The sequence below is a fragment of the Lagenorhynchus albirostris genome, chromosome 2 (assembly GCF_949774975.1).
Source record: "Lagenorhynchus albirostris chromosome 2, mLagAlb1.1, whole genome shotgun sequence".
In the NCBI taxonomy this organism is placed as follows: Eukaryota; Metazoa; Chordata; class Mammalia; order Artiodactyla; family Delphinidae; genus Lagenorhynchus; species Lagenorhynchus albirostris.
Window position 1 is genome coordinate 148,111,296 of NC_083096.1, and position 20,498 is coordinate 148,131,793.

Genomic DNA, 20,498 nt, shown 5'->3' on the forward strand with positions numbered 1-20,498 from the left:
GACCATTTTTTAATTTTCAGATTTCATATATATGAGTTAGCATACGGTATTTGTTTTTCTCTAGCGAAAGGTATTTGTTTTTCTCTTTCTGACTTACTTCACACTGTATGACAGACTCTAGGTCCATCCACCTCACTACAAATAACTCAATTTCGTTTCTTTTTATGACTGAGTAATATTCCATTGTATATATGTGCCACATCTTCTTTATCCATTCACCTGTCGATGGACACTTAGGTTGCTTCCATGTCCTGGCTATTGTAAATAGTGCTGCAATTAACATTGTGGTACATGACTCTTTCTGAATTATGGTTTTCTCAGGGTATACGCCCAGCAGTGGGATTGCTGCGTCGTATGGTAGTTCTACTTTTAGTTTTTTTTTTTTTTTTTTACTTTTAGTTTTTTAAGGAACCTCCGTACTGTTCTCCATAGTGGCTGCACCAATTTACAGTCCCACCAACAGTGTGGGAGGGTTCCCTTTTCTCCACACCCTCTCCAGCATTTATTGTTTGTAGATTTAAAATACACATTTATATTTGTATATACACAAAGAAAATATTTTAAGAGGATACAGTAGAAAATACAGACAATAGTCATCTGGAGGGAGAGGAAGTAGATGGCTGTGAGACAGGAGTAAGAGGGAAACATACTTTTCCCTGGATACCATGCTGTGCCTTCTACATTTTGTACCATGTACTGTATTAATATTCAAAAATAAATAAAATGAGCTTATTCATATTAATTTAATGAGGGTTACTGTGCAACCAAGTGAGTTGCAAAATAAAATAAGCCTAATAATTTTTTTTCCAGTCAGACAGGTTAAAACTCTTTTTGCTAATTGCCTCTAATGAAGATAGTAGCCAGTTATCTAAACTGAGCTAACAATTCTACAGATGGCTGTTTTCACCAAATCACCCATGGAGAGTTGGCCAGGTCCACAGTCAGCCATACATCCTCAAATATATATGGCTAGATCTTACCCCCTCAGGGCCTAGAGCCAGGATGGGGATGCCAGATTTGGCTAGCTGGATGTCCCAGGTCAGGAATCACTCACCCGGTCATAGATGTCCCCCTCCAGTTCTCCCCACTTCCTTCCATCCCATGATGTGACTCGAACTCGATTCCTATCCCTGACATCTTGAGGCACATAGCTGTGAAGGACCTTCTGTAGTCTGCCTGCTCGTGAAGTGGAGAGATCATTGGCAGCGAGATTGCCTGTGGGAGCATAAATTTTAGGATTGTTTTTTCTACTTCTGTAAAAAATGCCATTGGAATCTTGACAGGGATTGCACTGAATCTACAGACGTTTTGGGTAGTATGAACATCTTATGCCCGCAGGAATAAAGCAACTTCAGAGGCCACAGCAAAAGAAAACAACCCACCAGCAATGGTGCTAATGGAGTCAGACCAATTCTCAGGCATAGCCAATCAATGCAGACCCCAGGGGCAGGGGCAGGTGGAGGAGAAACGTTTATTACATGCATAGCACAGTACTAGACACTCCGGAGTGGGGGGTTGCAAAGGCAAACACCGACATAGGCCAGAAAGGTTATGTAAATAAATAAAGCAGACCAGGTTAAAACATTTATTTCTAAAGAAATACGTTCTCTCCCACTTTTCTTGAAATATGTGTCTCTCTTCATCTTTGGTAGATACTACACATTATTTACCCAAAATTTACTCTCCTCTTATTCCTTAGTAATAGAACTCCAATTTTATTTGAGGGAGGGGGAAGCAATATTCCCCAAAACACTACATTTCCCAGCCTCTTTTGACAACCAAGTAAGACTATATGACTAAGTTTTGGTCAATGAGTTGTAGGCAGAATTATTATGTGGGACTTCTGGGAAAATGTTTAAAAGGAGCTGATACAATCAGGAGATGTGCCCCTTTTGTTCAGTCTTTTCTTCCTGCCTGGAATTTGAATGTGATGACTGAAGTTCCAGCAGTCATGAGGACCACGAGGCAATCCTGGGGATGGAAGCCAGCAATAAAATAGGTTGCAAAAAGAAAGAAGAAGTCCAAGTCCCCTAATAATTGTGGAGTCTCCATACCAATCCTGGACTGCCTATATCCCAGCTCTCTGTAAGAGAGAAATAAACATTTCTTCTTTAAGCCAGTTAGTTGAGTTTTCTATTGTATATGACCAAATCTAATCCTAAATGATTCATCATCTTTCTTTCATTTTCCCTTTTGTGATAGACACGAGTTCAAGAAATATCTCACTTTGCTCTTGGCTCTACTATAAGAAATAATATTACTGCAAGCTTAATGATAAATGGCAACTGATACGTGGCCTCAGAGTCAAGGAGTGAAAGGGAGCAGTGGGCACTGTGGCACTGTGGTGAAGAACTAGAGAATACATACCTTATCCAATGGTGAACCAGCTTAGTCTTCCCACAAAGAAATATGTCCCAATTTTTGAGGGCACTCAAAGAAGTCAAAATTGGATTCTCTGCTCAAGAGGAATTTGCAGCAGGATATCAACTGAGAAAAGAAAAGCTGGGCTCCAGTTCTGGCTCTACCTCCAACTCATGTAAAAGATTCAAGTTATTGGGCTTCCCTGGTGGCGCAGTGGTTGAGAGTCCGCCTGCGCAGGGGACGCGGGTTCGTGCCCCAGTTCAGGAAGATCCCACATGCTGCGAGCGGCTGGGCCCGTGAGCCATGGCCACTGAGCCTGCGCATCCGGAGCCTGTGCTCTGCAACAGGAGAGGCCACAACAGTGAGAGGCCCACGTACCGCCAAAAAAAAAAAAAAAAAGATTCAAATTATTTAATCTCTCTAGAGCTCAATTTCCCCCTCCATAAAATATGAGGGCTGGTCCCTTCTTACCCTGTAATTCCTATCTCCTTGGGATCACAGAGTCATTTGAGTGAGGAACTGGGATAAGGGTGAGGTGTTGGTAATTCAGCATACCTTAGAAAAGCAACTCTCAGTTACTTCTCCTTGGCCCTTCTTCCTCTTCTGAGTGCCAGTCCCTCCTCATCCAAGTAACCCTACCTTATCCATTCCCCCTTCTGATGGATTCTCACAGCACTCAGTCAGATTAACACAGCCCAGTACACAGGCTGGGCTCCCTTGAATTGGACCCCTTAAACCATATCAACATTTCTTCTCCATTCTCTCTGCACTTCCAGAGCTGGTGATCAAATGTGGTACCTCTCTGAATCACCTGTAGGACCTACCTTGAGGCTGGAAGCTGACTCAAACTGTGCAAGTTGGCTAATGAGAACTGGAAAAGAAGGATCCAGGCCCAACAAAAAGGCTAGGGCATATGGCAAGTTAAGCCTGGCTGAGCTCCAGGATCAGTGTGAAAAATACAGCCCCCTTGTGGATATTTCTCAAGATAAAAATACTGCCTATTTAAGGCAGGATGTTGGCCAACGGATGGTTGAAGTGAATACTTACAATGTATAAAGCTCAGCCTGGGCTATACTATTGAGTAAGACTTGGGCCTGTCCTCAAGGAATTTATAATCTTGAGGAGGAAGAAGATGCATACGCAGTAAAGCTCTGATGCAAGGCTAATGTGCTAACAGTTGCAAAGGTGATGCCCATGGTGTGGGAGCACAGGAGACAGAGGCAGCACTTCTCAACTGGCCAGCAGGGATCACGAGGGAAGACTTCCAGGAGGTGGTACACTTGAGCTGAGGCTGGAAAGCTTAAAGGGCATTGACAGGCCAGCTGTGATAAGGTGGGGGTATTCCAGAGAGAATCCATAACATGGCAAAGTTGGAGGCTTATTCAGGCAACAAAGAATAGCAGGTTTTGGCAGAAGCACATAAAGCCTGGGGCAGAATGACACAGTAAAGCTATAACGGGGGACTTCCCTGGTGGTGCAGTGGTTAAGAATCCACCTGCCAATGCAGGGGACACGGGTTCGAGCCCTGGTCCAGGAAGATCCCACATGCCTGGAGCAACTAAGCCTGTGCATCACAACTACTGAGCCTGCGCTCTAGAGCCTGTGAGCCACAACTACTGAAGCCCGCGCACCTAGAGCCTGTGCTCCACAACAAGAGAAGCCACTGCAGTGAGAAGCCCACTCACCGCAACTAGAGAAAGCCCGTGTGCAGCAACGAAGACTCAACGCAGCCAAAAATAAATAAATTTATTAAAAAAGGAAAATAAAGCTATAACAGGCTGCTGCAGCCAGATCTTATCACTTTAGCTGGCAGGCTAAGGAAATGGAACTTAATCTTAGACACAAAGTAAACAGATGCAGAGGGATGAAAGTGTCATGTGGTAGATTAATCAGGGCTCTGTTTTAATCTGCCTTCAGAGACCTTGCTCTGATCACCAGTCTTCCCTGGCCAACTAACAGAGAAAGAGAGAAAATCATTGCAAACAGAAAAAACACACCAGCTTAGCAAGCAAGCACTATTCTACCTGTGACCCAGACCAGAAAGCCCATCATATTTAGTGTGCCCTTGACTGGGTGAGGTCGGGAGCCCTCCCTGCCAAGACACCAGCCCTCTGACTTACGGCAACAGCCAGTCTGAAGCAATGCTAGTGTCTTTCCCCCAGGGGCGGCACACAGGTCAAGCACAGTGTCACCAGGCTGCAGGCCGAGGGCCAGGACAGGCAGCAAGGAGGCAGCATCCATCAGGTAGTAATCCATGACACCCAGGCTGCCAAGCCTAGAAGAGAGGAGACCACCTTAGAGTCAAATTCCAAGTCAGGAGACCCACTGGAAGTCAAGGTCACAAGTCCATGCCCTCAGGGGCTACTGAGCTCTACTCAGCAAAAACTAATTTCTCAGACCCACACTCAGTTGTGTACTTACTCACTCATTCATCTACATAGCAGCCAGAGCAGCCTTTTAAAACACAGATCAACTCACTCTATTTCAGCCACACCAGCCATCTTGCTATTCCTTAATTAAGCCACGCATACTCCTGTCTCAGGCTTTTGTAGTTGTTGTGCTTTTTGCCTACAACACTCTTCCTCCAAATAACCCTCATTTGCTTCCTCACTTCTTTCAGGTCCTCCTCAAAAGTTACCTCATCAAAGAGGCACTGGCATACCCTGACTACTCCAACTAAAAATAGCAGCCCCCTACTCCCATCTATCTATCTTGCGTTCTTTTTCTTTAAAGTATTTATTATTCACTTTATATGTATAGGTTTGTGTGTATTTTACCCCTTCTCTCTCTCCCTATTAGAATGAAGGTAGGGACTTTGTCTTGCTTTGTTCATTATAACATCCCCAACACCTGAAACAGTGAATGGCATGTAGTAGGAACTCAGTTTTATTAGGTTACATATTGAGATACAAAGTGCTTTGTGGGTTCAGGAAAGAGTGCCATCCACTGTGCCTGTCAGAGTCAGAGTTACCTGAGTTAGATCTGATGAAGGAATGGGCCTTCATTCGGTTAAAAAAAAAAAGGGAAGAGGAGCATTCCAAGCAGAAGAAAAAAGAAAAAGCAAAGGCACAGATGCATGCAAACTCATAACTTCTTTCAGACACAGTGAGAAATCTGGTGTGTTAGAAATACAAGGTACATTAGATTGAAGTTGGAAAGCAGATAGAGGCCAAGGTGGTAAAAGGTCTTAAACCCTATGCTAAGGAGTTTGGACTATAACCTGTAGGCAGTTACCAAAAGTTTTTAAAGAAAATGACATGGGGGCTTCCCTGGTGGCGCAGTGGTTGAGAGTCCGCCTGCTGATGCAGGGGACACGGGTTCGTGCCCCAGTCCGGGAAGATCCCACATGCCACAGAACGGCTGGGCCCGTGAGCCACGGCCGCTGAGCCTGCACGTCCGGAGCCTGTGCTCTGCAACGGGAGAGGCCACAACAGTGAGAGGCCCACGTACCGCAAAAAAAAAAAAAGAAAATGACATGATTGGCTAGTTAGAGTTTTAGAAAGCTAGGTGGGCTACAAAGAACAAATTAGAAACAGAGACACCAGTGGGAAAGCTGTTACAAGAGTCCAAATGAGAGCTAATAAGGCATGGAGAGAGGCAGCACCCATGTGGGTAGAGAGAGAGGGACAACAGACAGGTTGTTGTCACAGAAGGCCTTCTCACTCCCAACCCACTTGTCATAAGGGCAACTGTGGTGCAGCCATTCAGCCTGAGACACGGTTCAGCGCGGACAGCCTTTGGCGACAGCCTCAAGGAGGCAGAAACTTGGTCCTTGCTGACCTGACAGGAAGGCTCTGGAAGAAAGATGTGACAAGATATAAGACAGAGCACCACTGAGAATCAGCTATAAGACCTACAATCCCCAGTCTCGAGGTCATAACACCTCTGGCGTTCACAAATGGGCGCAGGCCATGATAGGATATTTTCAAAGTCAAATCACACTTTGTGCCGCAACTACTGAGCCTGCACACCACAACTACTGAAGCCTGCGCGCCTAGAGCCTGTGCTCCGCAACAAGAGAAGCCACCGCAATAAGCCTGCACACCACAAAGAAGAGTAGCCCCTGCTCGCCGCAACTAGAGAAAGCCTGCACGCAGCAACAAAGACCCAACACAGCCAAAAATAAATAAACTTTAAAAAAAAAAAAAGCAGCACAACAATTTCTCAATTTCAGGAGGTTCCTGGACTCCCTAAATACATCCTTGAACTCCCAAGAGATTAAGATCCCCTTGATTTACAGGGAGCCCATCAAGACAAGAAGGAAAAAAAATTCAAACATAGAGGGCTGCTTCCCCCACTACTCTCCGGATGTCCTCAGGCAACTTAGGAAACCACATGGGTCTTACTCCATTGATCTGCCTAAAGCCAGTGCCTCCAAATTGGTCTCTAATCCTGCTCCCATCTATGCCCTCCTCACAGTGACTAAAATGATCTTCCTGAAGCACAACCTTGATAGGAATAACATCGATATTGCAGGTACTATACTAGGTGTTTAATATGCATCATTTCCTTTAATCCTCACCACAACCCTGTGAGGCAGGAGAACCCAGATTCTAGAGCTTGACTGCCTGGATCTCAAATCCCGCCCAGTTGCTCATCAGTTGTGTGACCTTCTGCAAATTACTCAACTTCCTGTGCCTCAGTTTCCTCATCTGTAATAAGAGTACCTATCAGATAGGATTAGTGTAAGAATTAAAGGAAGTAATAGAAGACAAGTACTTAGAACAGTAGCTGGCACAGTGAGCTATACTGTCAGCTATTACTACCATTACTTTCCAGATTATTTTCCTGATTAGGAAACCAAGGCTCAGTTATCCAATGCCACACGTCTAATAAGTGGTGAAGACAGGATCCAAACCTAGGTTTTCTTAACCACTGTACATTATTACCTTTCCTCTACTCAGAAACCGTCTTCAGTGGTTCTCTAGAACAGATGAACGTATTGCAATTACAGCAATATGAATTAAAAGGCACATGTCTGAAGCTGCCCAGCCCTGGTAATTCCAGCCATTTATAAGCAACCCTGGACCACCAGGAAAATCCCCTTCCCCCAACCTGAAAGCTCGTGACATTCAAGATTCCCACACATGGCCCCCATGTACTTTTCCAACCTCATCTCTTACTTCTCTTAAGCATGCAGTCTTCCCTCAAACCAGCAGCTAAGACAATTGCAAAAGCTCCTAATTTACAACTCCATTTCTTGCCCCTCTCCAATCTATTTTCCACACAGCAGCCAGAATGATATTTTAAAAATTCAGATCTAATCATGTTATTCCCCAGCTTAAAACCTTTCATGGCTGGGGTTTCCCTGGATGCCCAGTGATTAAGACTCTGAGCTTCCACTGCAGGGAGCACAGATTCGACCCCTGGTCAGGAAACTAAGATCCTGCATGCCACAAACAAAAAACCACCAACAACAAAACAAACAAACCAACCTTTCATGGCTCCCTCTTCCTTTTAGAGAAAAAGTCCATGATCCCATAAGGCCTGTAAAACCTTCAAAATCTGTCTCTAGCCCTCTTCTGTAGCCTCACATCACTCTCCCATCCCCACTTCCAAGCCACCAGCTTTAATTCCTACTCGGCTTTCAGGTCTTAGCTTAAATTTCACTTCCTCAGCATTAGATCTCCTAACTGTAAGACTTCATAGCATCTTGTACTTTTTTCTGTAGCACTTATCACAACCATAAATAGTTTTTTAAAAGTTATCTCCCTCACTAGGCCGCAAGCTCCATGAGGACTTGTGCACTTAAGAGTGCCTAGCATTTGGCAGACAATAAATATTTGTTGAATGAATGAATCAGTCCTTCAAAGATCAATTCCCACATCCTACAGCTAACACTGAGCTCTCCTTTTCTCAATTTAGCATTTTATTACAGTCTTTTTTCATTCAACTTCATATACATCTGAGCATTGGATAAGATGACTGGAAGGACTCCTTTTTTTTTACCCCAGTCTGGTCTGGTACTAACTTTGTGTCCCTAAGCAAGCCCTATTTCCTAGGCAAGTCCCACCTCTTATTTGGTATCATGTCCTACTCACTATGATGGGGGCAAGTGAGAAAGCAGTTGTAAATAACACACATTTTAACTGGAGAGGGTGCTCATGTAAAAAGGTTTTTTGTTTTTTTTCTTACTTAGGCGGTAGAAGTGGGGCACTTAAGCAGGTTCAAAGTGCAGGTTCTGAGGTCAGACTGCCTAGGTCTAAATACTAGCTTCACCACTTACTATCTAAGGGACCTAAAGCAAGTAAGTACCTTAACTTCTCTGCACCTCAGTTTCCTCAAATGTAAAGAAAAACAATAATATTACCCACCTCAGAGGGCTGTTGACAGAACAAAAGGAGATAATGCCCAGCATGTATAAGTACTCAGTAAATATTAGCAATATTAAGATCCCTATTAAACAGGACAGGAGCGGTGCCTCTTCCTGTCTACTTCCAACAGACACTCAGAACAGCCCTAGCCACAGCTCCAGATCCTACCTGGCAGGAGGGAAACGGCTGACATCCCCTCTGGCGAAAGTGAAGCATCGAAGGTTTGGACTGCAGGCCCAGGAGGCAGGGGGTGGAGCTGCAGTTTGGCCATTCTCAGGTTCTGGTTCCCCGTGGAAGATAGCTTCATTCACGAAGTCCCTTGCATTCAGCTGCTCCAGCTCAGCACTCACACGATCCCAGGCAGCAAAGTTATTGACCAGTGCACCATACTTCTGCTCTGAGAGGAGACTGACCCGGATCGATGGCCAAAGATCCCCAAATTGCACACTGTAGGTCATGTCAAAATTCTGCAGAGCCAGTCGAGTGGCAGGAAATTTGGGCTCTGTGGCAGCCTAAAAGAATGAGAACAGGCCTATTGGTCTTCCAGTCTTGCCTCTATCCCCTTACTGCCTGACCCCACCAGTAGTACCTCAGAGTGCTGGGGCAAACGTGGATCCAGCTAGTGCCCACTCCTCTTTGCACCCTGTCTTTGCATCCTGCCTCTGCCTGCCAAAGAAGTTTGTGAGAGACAAGCAGTGGGGAACCAGCCTTTCTATCTCAGCGTTGTGAAGGTAAGCTATAGCTCTCACAATAGCATGTGGGGGTCACCAATAAAGAGGATACTCCTTTGAGGCCTTGGAGGGGACTCTTGAGAAGAGTCTACAGCAGGTTGGTAGAAACTATGTAGGCCCTGGGTGAAGCATCAAGCTTAAAAATAGAAGATGTTTTCTTTCTCAACAGTCCTTCCATTTTCTAAAGCACGTTCATGTCTCCTAGTTTAGGTGAGCACCACAAGAGATGGCGCAGTGGGATACAAAAAATATCAACCTTCTACATTTGATGGAGAGATGAGGGTAACTTACCTAAGGTCATGCAGTGACTGACACCACAATGCTCAGAATCACAGGGCTGGGGGTCATTTTGGGAAAGTCCCCAGACTCCAGGAAGGTGGGATGAGGAGAGCTCACAGAAACCTTGAGGCGTGAACAAAAGTGGGGACTTACAGGATGACTGCTATGAGGGTAGCAGAGAGGGGCATGAGTCAGGCTTGAAGAGCACAGAAGTAGACTGAAAGGGAAAAAAGGCCTCAGCTGAGGAGTCCACAAGTTGGTCCTGGTTGCCACAGCTGGGATGCTTGCTATGGCTGGCAGCCCTGTTACTGTCTATGAATTTTGCTTTAGCCTGGATTTTTGGATTTTTGGTCAGAACTCTTTCTCTGCTCTCATTTCTTGTTATGGTGGGGACTCTTGCTCCGACCTTGACTTTTGCTACGGTGGGGACTCTTGCTTCGGCTCCGACTTCTGTTACGGAGGGCACTCTTGATCGGGCCCTGACTTTTGCTATGTTGGGTACTTTCGCTCTGGCTCTGACTTTCAAAAAGTTGAGGACTCCCACTCTGCTCCTGATGTATGCTTTGATGGGTACCATGGCTCCCATTCAGACTTCTACTAAGATGGAAACTCTTTCTTTGACTCCAATTTGTGCTAGGACTATGGGTACTCTCACTCTGGCTCCAACTTGTGCTTTGGAGGGTGCTCTGGCTGTCACTACTCTGGCATTCACTAACAACAACAGTCAAACTACAGTTGGCATTAGTGCTACAGCTGGAATTCTTGGATGAAGACAAAGGACAGCTGTAGGGGATCTGGGGAGACTCCTTGCGGCAGTCTCGAGAAACCACAGAGTAGACATGGAGGCCACAGGGCATAGTATCAAGATGGCCCCAGGCTCGGGGGGCAATCGGTAAATTTGGGGGGTCAAGGGGTGTTCTCAAAGGGATAAAAGAATAGATATGCATAGAACAAGGAGGCACCACAGGCTGGCGATGAGGTTGGGATGGGCCCCTGGGAGTGCTATAGGTGCCACAGCAGGGCACCACGGGCTGGTTATGACACTGAAGGGGAACTGTGGATTGATTGAGGGAACCAAAGAGTAGGCAGGGATTGCGGCAGGTGGGGGAAACCACAGAATACACATGGGTACTGCAGAGGGGTCCAATGGGGGGTCCTCGGGGGCTGGTCTGAGCATAACTATTGGGTAAGACAGGATCACAAGGAAGGCGAAGGGGAAGGGAAGTGGGGATAACTGTTTTGAGGGTTCTAGGGACCACAGTAGGTGTGGTAGTCCCTTGGGGAAGTTCTTTGGGGCAGGAATTTGAGCAAGTTGTGATGGATGTCACCATACAAGAAGGACCGGAGAGACCAGAAGGGCAGGAGGGAGGTGGAGAGGTGCTGGCCTTAGGCGACATGGGCCGGTCAGGAGGAGTGTGCTGGGTGACCAGGAAGTGACATCTGTGAGGAGCACATGGCTGTTTTAACTCTGAGGATTTGGGAGACTTAGCTTGGGGGCAAACTGGGATAGGGAGAGGGGGTTCCTTATAGCCTCTGCAGTGGGGTGCCTGGAGTGGAGACATAAACTGGTTGCCTGGAGGTGAAGGAAAGAAGGCAGAACAAGGACAGTGGGAGGACAGAGGAAGAGGTGGTTCGTGGGGACAGGGTGGACCAGAAATTGTAGTGCCTGAGGTTATGCAGACATAAGAGCTCCCACCAGTCTCCCAAGAGTAAATGGACTCAAAGCAAGGCTTCCTGGAAACCTGGGACTGGGGCGAGCAAGGAGAGCCAGTACTCCCAGGGGGTAGGCGGATGGCACAGTAAGGGCTCCCAGTGGCAGGTATGCTGGCATCTGGGGGAAGATGGGAATAGTGATAAGAGCCCTCCTGAGGTGAGCTGGGACAAGATGTGCCTGCCTGAGAAGAAAGTGGGGAGCCACAGTAATTTTTCCGAGGAGGGGGGTCAAGCTGTGGTTTAGGTTCACAAGCGTCTGGATGCTTAACGTGGCCATGGTAAAAGCTGCCAGTGGGTGGGGAAGTTGTTGGGGAAAGAGGATAATTATAACTCCTCCCTGAGGACCAGGAAGAGAGCAGAGTAGAGGTCATGGGCCCAGTTTCCAAAACCCTGTGAGAAAGGGGTGGGGAAATTATAGGTCTAGTTTCCATGGGCCAGTGAGCATGAGGAGGTGAAATTATGAGGCCAGTTCCCAGGGGCCTATGAGTAAGAGGAGGTGAAATTATGGGGCAAGTTCCCTGGGTCCCAGCAGTGATGGAAGGTGAAATCATGGGGCCAGTTTCCAAAGGCACATGAGTGAGGGGAGGGGAGGTCACCGGGTTGGTCACTGGGGCTGAATGGTATCCACCACAGTAACAGCGATAAGTGTGTTGGTCAAAGTAAGGGCCTTGGGAGCAGGGACATGGTGTTCTCAGGGGACTGATCCAGCTGCAATAAGGGCTCCACAGGCGGGCAAGGGGTGACCCCACAAGGCGGAACCGGTCAACACAAGGACTTGGGGGGGACGAACCCGAGAGGATAGGCTCCTGGCGGTAGGGCCTTCCTAGGAGTGGAGAACAGGGTTCAAAAGAACATCTTCCTGGGCGCAGGGGAGTCTGTGGGGGTGGGGAGAGGGGAGGTGGGGGTGGGGAAGGAATCGCTTGGGGTAGGGCGGGGGGCTGGCCAGTTATGGAAGAAATTCCAGGGCTACAAGTGAGGCCAGAGAAAGGATCTCTGGATAAGTGGGGAGAGCCCATGGGGTGAGAGGAGTCGCTGCACCTTTTGCCTGGGCTTGGGGGAAAGGCCGGGAGGGTGGCTACTGTAACTTCCTGGGCGCCAGAGGCGGCTCGAGGCTGAGAAAGGGGTTGAATCCTTTCCCGGAGGGCAGCGGAAGGAGAGAAGGGGAAGTCGCTATGTCACCTTCCTGGGGTGAGAGAGGCTGGGCTGGAAGGTTTAGGAGGAAAGGAGTATAAGAGGTCATGCGGTGGGGGCGGGGGAGGGAGGGGAGAGGGAGGAGGAGAAAGGGGGAGGGGGAGGGAGGAAGGGAAGTGGAAGGGTTAGTGGGGGCCCAAGGGAAGGTAACCAACAGCCGGGAAACAAGAGGCGAGACAGAACTGAAAGAATGAGGACGGAGGTGATGGCGTAACATAGAGGGGCGGAGTCTGGAGTCTGCAGACTTAAGAGGAAAAGCCGAAGACTTGTGACGAAATAAAAGGGCGGACAGAGGCGATGACGTTACAGATGTGAGAGGGAGGGGCCTAGTCACGCCCCCTGAGGGGCGGGGGAAAGGAGGCCCAAGGCGTTCCAGAGGCGCTGGAGTAGCGAGCCTAACTGAGGGCGCGGGAAGTGGGAGGGCTGGAGAAGTTTCCCGAGGGATGGTGGCGAGACACTGCTGTCACGGGACCTTACCCATTTCTTCTTATGTCGTTGTCTCCGCGGGACTGTCATGAAGTCCGCACGCTTCAGCATGTCCCGCACACCTCTCCCTACCAGCGCAGCCATGTCTGCGTGCGCCGCCGGGTAGTTCCGACCGGAACCGCAAAGGGAGACGCGCAGGTTCCGGAGAGTTGGTGCGCCCCAGTACGGACGAAAAGGGGAGAGAGTTAACGGGTCTTTCCTGGGGCTCTGCCCACCGATACGTCGCAGATGCAAACCCAGCCCAGCGTAGGGATCTTTTGAGGGTCTGGAAAAGAATTTTTCGCAGAGAGTGGTGGCTCCGTTTGGATGCTTGTACAGACTCTGTAAGGTCCCGTAACCCAGTTAGGGGATCAGGGAGGACTGGTAGCTGACAGTTGAGTACTGAAGGAGTTAGATAGGCAAAATGGAGCGAGAAGAGCCTTTTAGGCAGAAGTACAGAGAGAGATCCTGAGGTAGAGAAAAACGAGGCTAGACTTCTAGGCAGAGGCGGTTTTATAGTGAAGCTAATTAAGCTTAAGTTTCAGGACCTGTCATTTGCACTGCCCTTTTCAAGGCTCGTACCTAATTTTTGTATTATTTTTCTTAAAGAGGGTCTCCCAAATTTTTTAAGCTTCCACAGAACTTGACTCCACCACAGGAGCCAGTGGAAAGGAGGGTCATTATCAGATAATTGTTTTTAAAAATGAACATCTGATAGCCAGCGATCGGAGTAGGTGGGAGTAGGGCAGGGAGATCAGATGAGAGAAGACCATGGTCTGGATTAGTGTGGTGGCAGTGAAGATGGAGAGAAGAAGATGGATTCCCCTTATAGTTCAGAGAAAGAAGTACAGGACTTGTTGACTGACTGACCCTATCTACACTAGTATATACTACACCACCAGTCAATAGCTGTCCTCTTACTCTGCTTTTATTCTTCTGACTTATTATCACCTGATATGTATTTATTTTCTTATAGTGTGCTAAATAATAATTTTCAAAAGGTTAAAAACATAACTTATAAAAATATAAAATGAACACATGCCAAAGATTTTATTCATCATAATAAACTGCTTATCCATTATTATCCTAAATAATGAGGGAACCAGTGAGATGGTAAGACTTGTTCAAATGAGAATTTGAGTTTCAGAGATTTAGATTATCAGCCAATGGAATGCTGAAATGAATTTGCTAATAGTTGCAAAAACATTAATATCCTATCAAGCAATAAACTATAATGTTGGGGATTATCTTTTACCAGAGAGAATTAAATTCCATCTCTACTGGACAAAAATTCATTTGCATTTCTATGGATAGGAATTATTTGCATTGCTCTCAGACAAGGTTTGCATTGCCATCAGTTTTCTACAAGTTAACCTCTACCCCTATAAAGTTGTAAGATAGCCTAGTCAATTTAAAGTCAATCAAAGGTATACCCCAGCACTACAATAAAAGATCACCCAGTAATCCTCTTCTGTCCATTTACAAGTTCTGGACAATTTTTCTGGATTTGTCTCCCCTCACTAGCATGTAATATTTAAAGAGCAAGGATTTTGTTTGATTCATTGTTGAATTATCATCACCTAGAACTGTATATTATACATTGTTGGCTCTCAATAAATATTTATTTCATGAGGGAGTGAAAAATGAGAAAGTAGGGATGTGAATGTAAATTTCTTTGAGAAGTTTGTTACAGGGACCTAGCAGTTGTAAGGTGGAGGGAGGTACATGTATAGAGAAAGGCCTTTTTTAAAAAAAAGCTCAGCGTTTCCCTGGTTGGCACAATGGTTAAGAATCCACCTGCCAATGCAGGGGACAGGGGTTCGAGCCCTGGTCGGGGAAGATCCCACATGCCAAGGAGCAACTAAGCCCGTGCGCCACAACTACTGAAGCCCGCGCACCACAGCTACTCAATCCACTTGCCTAGAGCCCGTGCTCCGCAACAAGAGAAGCCACCACAATAAGAAGCCTGCGCACTGCAACAAAGAGTAGCCCCTGCTCACCACAACTAAAGCCCGCGCACAGCAACAAAGACCCAACGCAGCCAAAAATAAATAAATGAAATAAATCTATAAAAAAACAAAAATAAAAAGCTCATAGTAATAACCTATATGGGAAAAGAATCTGAAAAAGAATGGATATATGTATAACTAAATCACTTTGCCGTACACCTGAAACTAACACAACATTGTAAATCAACTCTAATATCAAATAAAAATTGAATTTAAAAAAAAGCCATTTAGGGCTTCCCTGGTGGCGCAGTGGTTGAGAGTCCGCCTGCCAATGCAGGGGACACGGATTCGTGACCCGGTCCGGGAAGATCCCACATGCGGCGGAGTGGCTGGGACCGTGAGCCATGGCCATTGAGCCTGCGCGTCCGGAGCCTGTGCTCCGCAACGGGAGAGGCCACAACAGTGAGAGGCCTGCGTACCGCAAAAAAAAAAAAAAAAAAAAAAAAAAAAAAAAAAAAAAAGACATTTAAATCCAGATAAGGATCCAATGAAGAAAGATTCAATATACTAGAGAGGAGGTATCCCAGACACACCTGTTTTCAAAGGCTTACGCCAAATATGGAGTGTCAGAACCACAGCCACAATCTGTGGAAGGGGCCCTTCCCACTCCAAACCTCAGTTTACCCATCTAGAAATTGGAGGAACAAGGGAGAGAGGGTTGGACTACATCAGTGATTCTCAAATGTTTTGGTCTTGGGACCTCTTTAAAATCTTAAAAATTATTGAGAATTATTGAGATGTTTATTTTGTCTATCAGTATTTACCAGCTTAGAAATTAAAACAGAAATTTAAAAAAATATTCATTAAAAAAATAATAAGCCCATTACATGCTAACATAAATATCTTTATGAAAAATAATTATATTTTCCTAAAAGAAATTTAGTCAGAAGAGTGGCATTGTTTTACAAATCTCTTGCAAATTCATGTCTGGCTTAATAAAACTAGATTCTCAGATATTCTTCTTCAATGTGTTGTAATATGTTGTTCTAGTTGAAGTATATGTAGAAAATCCAGCCTCACACAGATATGTAGTTAGAAAAGAGAGGGGTATTTTTATAGCCTTTATAGGTAACTGTGAGTATTCTTTGATACTACATCAAAATTTGACAAGTGATAGTTTCCTTCAAGGTTAGTGGCAGTGTAGAATCTGAAACCATATCAAAGAACTTTTCATAGTCTGTTACATTAAGATCTGTTGGTCTATCATGCATAATTTTGTCAGATCTTACAGTGGTTATTTGGAAATTCTTCGTTCACTGAGTTATGCAGATCTTCCTTTTTTTGTTTTTTCTGGCTGCGTTGGGTCTTCGTTGCTGCATGTGGGCTTTCTCTAGTTGCAGCGAGCAGGGGCTACTCTTCGTTGTGGCTTCTCATTGCGGTGGCTTCTCTTGTTGCAGAGCACCAGCTCTAGGCGAGCGGGTTTCAGTAGTTATGGTGCACAAGCTTTGTTGTTCAGCAGCAAGTGGGATCTTCCCAGACCAGGGATCGAACCCATGTCCCCTGTATTGGCGGGCGGATTCTCAATCACTGAGCCACAAGGGAAGTCCAGGATCTTCCAAATGTTTTCACATTCATTATACGATATATGTTTTTTAAAAATCACATTTGTTAATATCACTACTGATCTCATCAGAAAAGTCTTTAAACGTTAGGCAGCTTTTAAACTCACAGTGGCGCATACAAGTTTTTCAAAATCCTAATATTTCATTGAAAACGCAGATTTTATCTTTGGCAACAAATACTGTCAATTGTTTTCCTCGAAGTGGCAGGCTTACTTTGTTAACTTTTCAGGAAAATGCTAGCATATTAAAATACAATTGATTTTTGTCAACAGATCTTCTATCTTGAAACCTTGTTAAATGCAATTTTGTTTTGGTAACTTTCTTTGAAACCTTTTCAGATTTTCTGTGCACAAAGTCGTGTCTTTTATGAGGTCACTTTTACTTCTTTTTTCAAATCTGTATACCTTTTTTTTCCTTTGTCTTACTCCACTGGTTACGACTTACAGTACACTGTTGAACACAAGTAGGAGTAGTAGACAAGACATCTTACCTTGCTTCCATTCTTAGGGGGAACACATTCAGTATTTCACCATTATATATGATGTTAGCTGTAGTGGTTTCTATTTGTTTGTTTTAATATTTATTTGGCTGTGCCAGGTCTTAGCACATGCAGCAGGATGTGCAGGATCCTGCAGGATCTTTTTTTTTTTTTTTTAATTTTTGGCTGCATTGGGTCTTTGTTTCTGCACACAGGCTTTCTCTAGTTGCGGAGAGCAAGCAGGGGCTACTCTTCGTTGCGGTGTGCAGGCTTCTCATTGCGGTGACTTCTCTTGTTGCGGAGCACGGGCTCTAGACACGCAGGCTTCTGTAGTTGTGGCACTCGAGCTCAGTAGTTGTGGCTTGTGGGCTCTAGAGCACAGGCTCAGTAGTTGTGGTGCACAGGCTTAGTTGCTCCGCGGCATGTGGGATCCTCCTGGACCAGGCCTCAAACACATGTCCCCTGCATTGGCAGGCGGATTCTTAACCACTGTGCCACCAGGGAAGTCCCTGTAATACATATTTTCTGTTTAAGATTTTCATCACTGGTTTTCAAAAAGTTGAAAATAAGTGACTTGTTGTGGTTTCTTTTGTGTTTATTCAGGTTGGGGTCTGTTGAGCTTCTGGGAACTGTGGATTTATAATTTTCATCAAATTTGGAAAATTTTAATCATTACTGCTTCAAATATTTGTTCTCTTCCCTCCACTAACCCCCTCCGTCTCTTTCTCTCTTTCCTGGGCCATTTGATATTGTCCCTCAGCTTACTTTTCCTTTGGTCATTTAGTTTTTTTATTATTATTATTTATTTATTTATTTTTATTTTTGGCTGCATTGGGTCTTCGTTGCTGTGTGCAGGCTTTCTCTAGTTGCAGCGAACAGGGGCTACTTTTGGTTGCAGTGCGCGGGCTTCTCATTGTGATGGCTTCTCTTGTTGTGGAGCACGGGCTCTAGGTGCGTGGCCTTCAGTAGTTGTGGCATGTGGGCTCAGTAGTTGTGGCTCGAGGGCTCTAGAGCGCAGGCTCAGTACTTGTGGCGCACGGGCTTAATTGCTCCACGGCATGTGGGATCTTCCTGGGCCAGGGCTCGAACCTGTGTCCCTTGCATTGGCAGGCGGATTCTTAACCACTGCACCACCAGGGAAATCCCTGTTCATTTATTTTTAATGTTTTTTTCTCCTGTTCTTCAGTTTTTATAGTTTCTGTTCTGTTTTATAGTTTCTGTTCTGTCTTCAAGAACATTCCAGTACACTAATTTTTTCATCAGTGACTAATCTTTTGTTAATCTTGTCCAATGAATTTTTTATTTCAGATACTGTATTTTTAAGCTTTAGAAATTCTATTTGATTCATTTTTATATTTTCTACTTCTCATTATGTTGATTGCCATTAAATCCTTGAGCATATTTGTAGTAGCAATTTCAATGTCCTCGTCTACTATTTTATCATCTCTGTCGTTCTGGGTCTGTTTACTTACTTTTTTTATTTTTCATTGAAGTATAATTGATTTACAATGTTGTGTTAGTTTCAGGTGTATAGCACTATGAGTCAGATATATATATATATATATATATATATATATACACACACATACACACACAAATATATATATATTCTTTTTCAGATTCTTTTCCCTTATAGGTTATTACAAAATACTGAGTATAGTTCCCTGTGCTATACAGTAGGTCCTTGTTGGTTATCTATTTTATATATAGTGGTGTGTACATGTTAATCCCAAACTCCTAATTTATCCCTCCCCCTCTTTGGTAACCACTCCCCTTTGGTAACCATAAGTTTGTTTTCTATGTTTGTGGGTCTATTTCTGTTTCGTAAATAAGTTCATTTGTATCTCTCTCTCTCTTTTTTTTTTTTTTTTAGATTTCACATATAAGCGATATCACATGATATTTGTCTTTGTCTGTCTTACTTCATTTAGTATGATAATCTCTAGGTCTATCCATGTTGCTGCAAATGGCATTATTTCATTATTTTTTGTGGCTGAGTAATATTCTATTGTATATATATATACCACATTTTCTTTATCCATTCACTTGTCCATGGACATTTAGGTTACTTCCATGTCTTGGCTATTGTAAATATTGCTGCAGTGAACACTGAGGTGCATGTATCCTTTTGAATTATAGTTTCCGGGACTTCCCTGGTGGCACAGTGGTTAAGAATCCGCCTGCCAATGCAGGGCACACAGGTTCTAGCCCTGGTCTGGGAAGATCCCACGTGCCGCGGAGCAACTAAGCCCATGTGCCACAACTACTGAGCCCACATGCCACAACTACTGAAGCCCATGCACCTAGAGCCCGTGCTCCACAAGAGAAGCCCTGCTCGCCACAACTAGAGAAAGTCTGCATGCAGCAACAAAGACCCAACGCAGCCAGAAATAAAATATAAATGAATTATAGTTTTCTCCAGCTGTATGCCCAGGAGTCTGTTTATTGACTATTTTTTTCCTGGTCACATTTACCTGCTTCTTTGCATGTCAAGCAGTTTTTTTTACTGAGTGCTTGGTATTGTGAAATTAACATTGTTAAAGGTTGGATTTTGTTGTCTTTAAAATATCTTGGAGTTTGTTCTGACAGGCAGTCAGGGTTTTGTTTGTTTGTTTGTTTGTGAATCAGCTTGATCCTTTTAAGGTTCCTTTTTTTAAGATTAGTTATAGCCTATCTTGAGTAGCCTCTCTCTATGGCTAGTTTTAGCCCTACTGCTGAGGTGCAAGTTCAACAGGAATTCTAGCTGGTCAAACTCAAACATCTTGGGGACTTCCCTGTGGCACAGTGGTTAGGAGTCTGTCTGCCAATGCAGGGGTCACAGGTTCGATCCCTGGTCTGGAAGGATCCCACATGCCGCAGAGCAACTAAGCCCACAAACCACAACTGCTGAGCCCGCCAGCCACAACTACTGAAGCCCGCGCGCCTAGAGCCCGTTGTCCGGAACAAGAGAAGCCATCACAATGAGAAGCCCGCCCACCACAACAAAGAGTAGCCCCTGCTCCCCACAACTAGAGAAAGCCCACGTGCAGCAAGGAAAACGCAACGCAGCCAAAAATAAATAGAATTACAAAAAAAGAAAAAACCAAAAAAAAACACCTCAAACATCTCCTAACCCTCTGCTTACAGCTTTGGGAATTATTCAGTTTACAGCTACCCAGTAGTCCTTTGCCTGGCTACATGGAGTTTCATTCTATTCATTTGCAGCTTGGTATTCAGCAACAGACTTAAGCATCCTCTAAGGAGAATTCAGAGCTTTCTCTGGTAATTCCCTCCTCTTTATGATAAAACTAGCAACACTTTGCTAAATATTCGCTAAAATCTGAGTAATGAGTTTAGGGCTGTTCACTGTAAAATTTCAGCTTTGCTGTATGTTTGAAAATTTAATAGATGTTTGA

The 20,498-nt window shown here is 44.9% G+C and overlaps 2 protein-coding genes across 2 annotated transcripts in view; both read right to left on the reverse strand.

Moving 5' to 3' along the window:
- The window catches only part of NSUN4 (NOP2/Sun RNA methyltransferase 4), a 33,600-nt gene extending 20,418 nt beyond the window's left edge, over positions 1 to 13,182 (reverse strand). Inside the window, exons 1-4 of the mRNA XM_060140149.1 lie at positions 13,067 to 13,182; positions 8,844 to 9,187; positions 4,482 to 4,636; positions 1,055 to 1,215 (exon numbers count right to left, since the gene is read on the reverse strand). Of these exons, the coding sequence (XP_059996132.1) occupies positions 1,055 to 1,215; positions 4,482 to 4,636; positions 8,844 to 9,187; positions 13,067 to 13,159 (753 nt within the window). The 5' untranslated portion in view covers positions 13,160 to 13,182. The remainder of the gene's footprint in view (positions 1 to 1,054; positions 1,216 to 4,481; positions 4,637 to 8,843; positions 9,188 to 13,066) is intronic.
- LOC132516466 (sperm head and tail associated protein-like) lies at positions 9,877 to 11,949 on the reverse strand. The gene is made up of 2 exons (XM_060142874.1): positions 10,260 to 11,949; positions 9,877 to 9,902 (listed from the first exon to the last, which is right to left on the reverse strand). Exons 1-2 carry the CDS (start codon positions 11,947 to 11,949, stop codon positions 9,877 to 9,879), a joined length of 1,716 nt encoding a protein of 571 aa, XP_059998857.1.
- Positions 13,183 to 20,498: the final 7,316 nt, after the last annotated feature.